General features: G+C 33.8%; 1 protein-coding gene across 3 annotated transcripts in view; it reads right to left on the bottom strand.

The window, feature by feature from the left end:
- Rab3gap1 (RAB3 GTPase activating protein catalytic subunit 1) overlaps window positions 1–4,905 on the bottom strand; it is a 112,194-nt gene that overhangs the window by 34,238 nt on the left and 73,051 nt on the right. For all 3 annotated transcript variants that reach the window (XM_010606185.3, XM_033757152.1, XM_010606186.3), the window contains exons 9-11: window positions 3,797–3,878; window positions 2,566–2,634; window positions 713–786 (exon numbers count right to left, since the gene is read on the bottom strand). In XM_010606185.3, coding sequence (XP_010604487.1) covers window positions 713–786; window positions 2,566–2,634; window positions 3,797–3,878 — 225 coding nt within the window. The remainder of the gene's footprint in view (window positions 1–712; window positions 787–2,565; window positions 2,635–3,796; window positions 3,879–4,905) is intronic.

Genomic DNA, 4,905 nt, shown 5'->3' with positions numbered 1-4,905 from the left:
ATGTATATATGCATGCCCACATTTATAGAAGCACAGTTTGTAATAGCTAAAATCTTAGAAACAACTCAGGCCCATCAATAAATGGATAAAGAAAATGTGGTTTTTGTATACAATGGAGCACTACTCTGCAATAAAGGATAACTTGAGACACTTTTAGGTAAATGGCTGCACCTAGAGACCATACTTTTAAGTGAAATAAATCAGACACATATTTAAATATCACATTGTTCCTCTGGTTGAGAAACCCAAAGGGTAAATAAGGACCAAAATGGACATTGGGAAGTAGGAAGAAAATGTTCATATGGGAAAGGGAACAAGGGAGGGAGGAGAGGAAAAGGAAGGAAGGGAAAAGTTATCAAGATATATCATGTACAGGGGCCAGGGATTTAGCTCACTGGTGTCACCACCTGCCTTCTAAGTTCAAGGTCCTGAGTTCAACCCCCTGTACTGCCAAAAAAAAAAAAAAAAAAAAAAAAAAAAAAAGAGAGAGAGAAAGATATGTACAGGTACAAATTCTCTATGATGAATATGATCATTATGTGTATCAAAAGTATATCGACCTAGAATGTACCAATAAACTCAATAAAAAGAAAAAAAAGTATATCAATAAAATTAATTTTAAAAAAATACTGTGTAAAGAATGTAATCAGTGTTCCTAATTTGGAAGATAGCTGGACTGGTGATATTTTAGAAACTAAACATAATATCTTACCTAGCAAACACTGAGGATTGTCAGCTTTTCTAACTCTAACGGACCAATGAGGAGCTTGGGTAGGATCCAAATCCCTAAAATGCAAAACATTAACATAAGATCCCAATTATCACAATCCAAAAGATTCAAGAACTTATTAAAATGCAATCTAATGAAAGCTTTCTATACAAAGAATTGCAATACATTTTGGTTTTCTTAAAACTTACTGTTACCTACAGATATATGGCCATTTGGATAAGTATTTTTCCCCCAGTACTAAGGACTGAAGCCAGGATTTTCACACTGAGCTACATCCCAGCCCTTTCATCATTATAATTATCATCCTCATTCTCATGAGGAGACAGAATCCCACTAATTTGCTCAGGCTGGGCTCAAACTTGCAATCCTTCTGCCTAAGCCTCCCAGAAAGCTGGGATTATAGGAATGGGCCACCATACCTGGCCTGGTTAAGTATTTTTAAAAATAAAATCTTGGTAAATCTAGTTCTTAGACAAAATATATATACCAAAATCAAAACACAATATCCACTGCGTGTGGTGCACATAACTGATCCCAGCACTCGGGTGGCTGAAGTAGGAGGATTGCTTGAGTCTGACACTAGCATGGGATACACAGTGAGTTCAAGGCCAGCCTGGACTACATAAAATAAAAAACACAATAACCAAAAATTATATAAAAATTATTCTCAACAAGCAACGTGCACTAACAATCAGAGATATATTTTAAGAATAAAAAGAATGAGAAACAAGCAAGAATATACAATCATCTCAATCTGTTTTTCAGTAGCACTATTAAGTAAAGACTATTAAAAACTTGTCCCAGGGCTGGGGATTTAGCTCAGAGGTTCTGGCACCTGCCTTGCAAGTGCAAGGACCCAAGTTTGATCCCTGGTATCAAACAAAACAAAACAAAACAAAACAAAAAATTTGCCCCAGATCAAAAGTGTTGTTTTCTCAATTAAGTAGATTACTGGACTCACTTAATGGGAAACTATGATAAAATAATAATAATAATAATGATAATAATAAATAGATTGACAGTGATTGGCACAAAAGATATGAAATATATCAAATGAATAAAGCAAATTAATACATGAATTTCAGCTTAAAAAATATGTTGGCTGTTGGGGATTTAGCTCAGTGGTTCTGCTGCCTGCCTCACAAGTGCAAAGTCCCGAGTTCTATCCCCAGTACCAAAACCAAAATGTTGCCTGGCTATTTTTCTAAGTAATGTGATGATAGATAGCCTATTACTTTATACCTAAATAATCTAATTAAGAGCATTCAAGTTACCTTTGCCATCAACAAATATAACAAATTTAATTATGAAAAGAAAAAGTGTCCTTTTTCTCACTGTTTTGCATCCAGTATGGGAAAGGACTAAAACTGCCTTCATCTTTTGCTACATTTTTGTCAGAGAATGGGTGCTGGAGTTTTCAAGTTATATCCACTGCACAGGAGCACAGAACATGGATATTTTATTACCTACAACATTAAATGATCAAATATTATTCCCACACATTCTGATGATTATCATCTCTTCAAAGTACTTCATGAAATGCTTCTTTATAATCTAAGAGAAGTCCAAAAGAATTATGCACTCAATCTCAAACTTAGAAATATCTTTGATAAAAAAGAGTAAAATTCAAATTGTTCATTATATCCCTCAAATAAGAATCGTGTCTCCAAAACTAGCAAGCTAAAACACATTTGTAAACTATACAGTAATGAGTAGGTCTAAAGAGTGACCTTTAAAAGTAAATCAACTAAACCCATTAAAAACCTGTAAACAAAAAGAAAATTATTAACCACTGGTAGTTAATTTATTCTACTGAAGTTCTTTAATATACTTACGAATACACATCATTATCCACAATGATCCCTTCAGTCAGATGAGGCCACGTAGTTGCTAAATGGAGTTCACTAAAATAAGCAAAACATAAAATATATCCAAAAGCTTTAATAGTGTACACATGTCCTCTGACTCAGCAATTTTTCTAGAACTGTATCCTAAGGAAGTAACAATAATTATGTTAAAAATGGTTTTATATATAATACAATAAACAGAACAACTGGTTTAGCAAATGACAGCACATCAAAATGAGGTCAATTTTTTGCAGATATTAAAACCCCTATTAATAACCAAAAGTATAAATAATCTAAATGTCTATCACCCAATAAATGGATGAAAAAAATGTGTGGTATAAAATATATTCACACAACGACATATTTATAGCTATAAAAGCAGTAAAGTATTGATCCATGCTATAACACAAACAGAGGAAGTAAAAGAAGCCAGATCTAAGAGGCTACATACATATCTAACTCCATCATGAAATGTCCAGAGTAGGCAAATCCACACACAGGGAGTAGTTCAGTGTTTGCCTGGAGCTGAAGGGTTTTGGATGATTTGGTGGGAGTGATGAACTAAGTCAAAGCCTTTCTTTTTCAGATAAAGAAAGTGTTTTTATGATTATAGTGATGACAGCTGCACAATTCTATAAATATTAAAAAACCAATGCCAGGGATTTAGCTCAGTGGTTCTGCTGCCTGCCTTGTAAGCACAAGGACCCGAGTTTGATCCCTGGTACCAAAAAAAAACAAAACAAAAACCCAAAAAAACCACTGAACTGTTTACTTTAAGATGGTAAAATTTCATGGTAGGTAAATTATATCCTAGTTTTGAAAAATGTTATAGAACAAGAGTTGTCAAACTTTTTCTACAATAGGCCAGAGAGAATATTTTAAGCCTTCGTGAATTGTGTATAATTTCTGCTATATTCTTGTTTTTTCTTTACACCCCTTAGGAATATAAAAACCATTCTGAGTTTACTAGATCTACAAAAACAAGCCACTGGTCAGATTTGGTCCACATCTTTAATGTTTCTTTAATAGAAACACTAAATTTCAGAGAGTTTTTGAGTTAAATTACAAGTTAAAGAAAGTAGATATACTTATTTCCAGTAGTACTACATTCATTCCAGCAGGCCATTGTATCATAAAGTATGAAAAAGTCGATGTCAGTATAAATTTAAAAAGTAAAACAAACAATCCTATGATTCATATGATAGGTTCAACTTCTCACCTAATAGGATCTTCACAGGCACCAAATGGTAACTTGCCAAACTCCAGTCCTCCAACTTCTCCTCCTACCAGAGCATCTATATCTAAACAAATGAAATATTTTTCCACTATTTGGCCAAAAAGAAGTATGTAAGAATCTAATCTAGTTCAGTTGTAATCTTTAAAGATTATAGTTTTAAAAGTGCCTATAACAGAGTACAGATAATAAGTTAGCAAGTCAGAACAAGTTACAGTGAAGTATTAAAGATGTCTCCTGAGAACAAGAATGTAAGTAAAAAGATACACTTATTTCTTATTACCCAGTATTTCATTTAAGTCATGGCTTCTAAATTCAGCCTGAAACAGTCCTTAATGTTACTGAAGAAAATATTCCTGTAATTTTTCCATTTTCTAAGAATATGGTAATGTAACCTAAGTATTAAAAAAATAAAATCACCAGCCTACATTCATTAATTTTCTGTCCATAATTTGTAAACCATAAATTAGAGTTTTTATTAAAAAATTATATTTTAGTTGACAGTATTTGGAAATATTTATAGTTTAGGAAAGAACTACCCGTCCAATACAGTCTCTACAATTGGAGGAGAATTCACAGGGTAACCCCCCCACCCTTAGTGCCATCTGTCCTAAGGAACTAACAAACACTTCTATTTTTTTTTTTAAACCAGGGATTGAACTCGGGACCTTGCAGTGGTACCACTGAGCTAAATCTCCAGCCCAACAAACACTTTTTTTTTTTCATTGAGTTTACTGGTACATTTTAGATATACAGTATACAGTTACATTCTGTACCTTTACATGACAGGTCTTGGTTCTCATTTTTTCCCCTTACCCCTGCCCTCCCTTTACTACCCCCTCCTCCCTTCCCTATTTACAAATACTTTATTTCCATTTTTTCATTTTCTCATATTTTTACTTTTTTTTCCTCATTGAGTTTATTGGTACATTTTCAACAAATACTTCTTTAAAAGACATTAAAAGGGGCTGGGGCATTGCTCAGTGGTGCTGTGCCTGCCTGGCAAGCACAAGGTCCTGAGTTTGATTCCCGACACCAGAAAAACAAACAAAGACACTAAAAGGATTTCTCTCTCTTTTTGGCGGGGGGGGGGG

Source organism: Fukomys damarensis, unplaced genomic scaffold (assembly GCF_012274545.1).
Source record: "Fukomys damarensis isolate Sample0158 unplaced genomic scaffold, DMR_v1.0_HiC HiC_scaffold_29, whole genome shotgun sequence".
NCBI lineage: Eukaryota > Metazoa > Chordata > Mammalia > Rodentia > Bathyergidae > Fukomys > Fukomys damarensis.
Note: the sequence above shows the minus strand (reverse complement) of the source record. Positions and strands in the feature narration are given on the sequence as shown.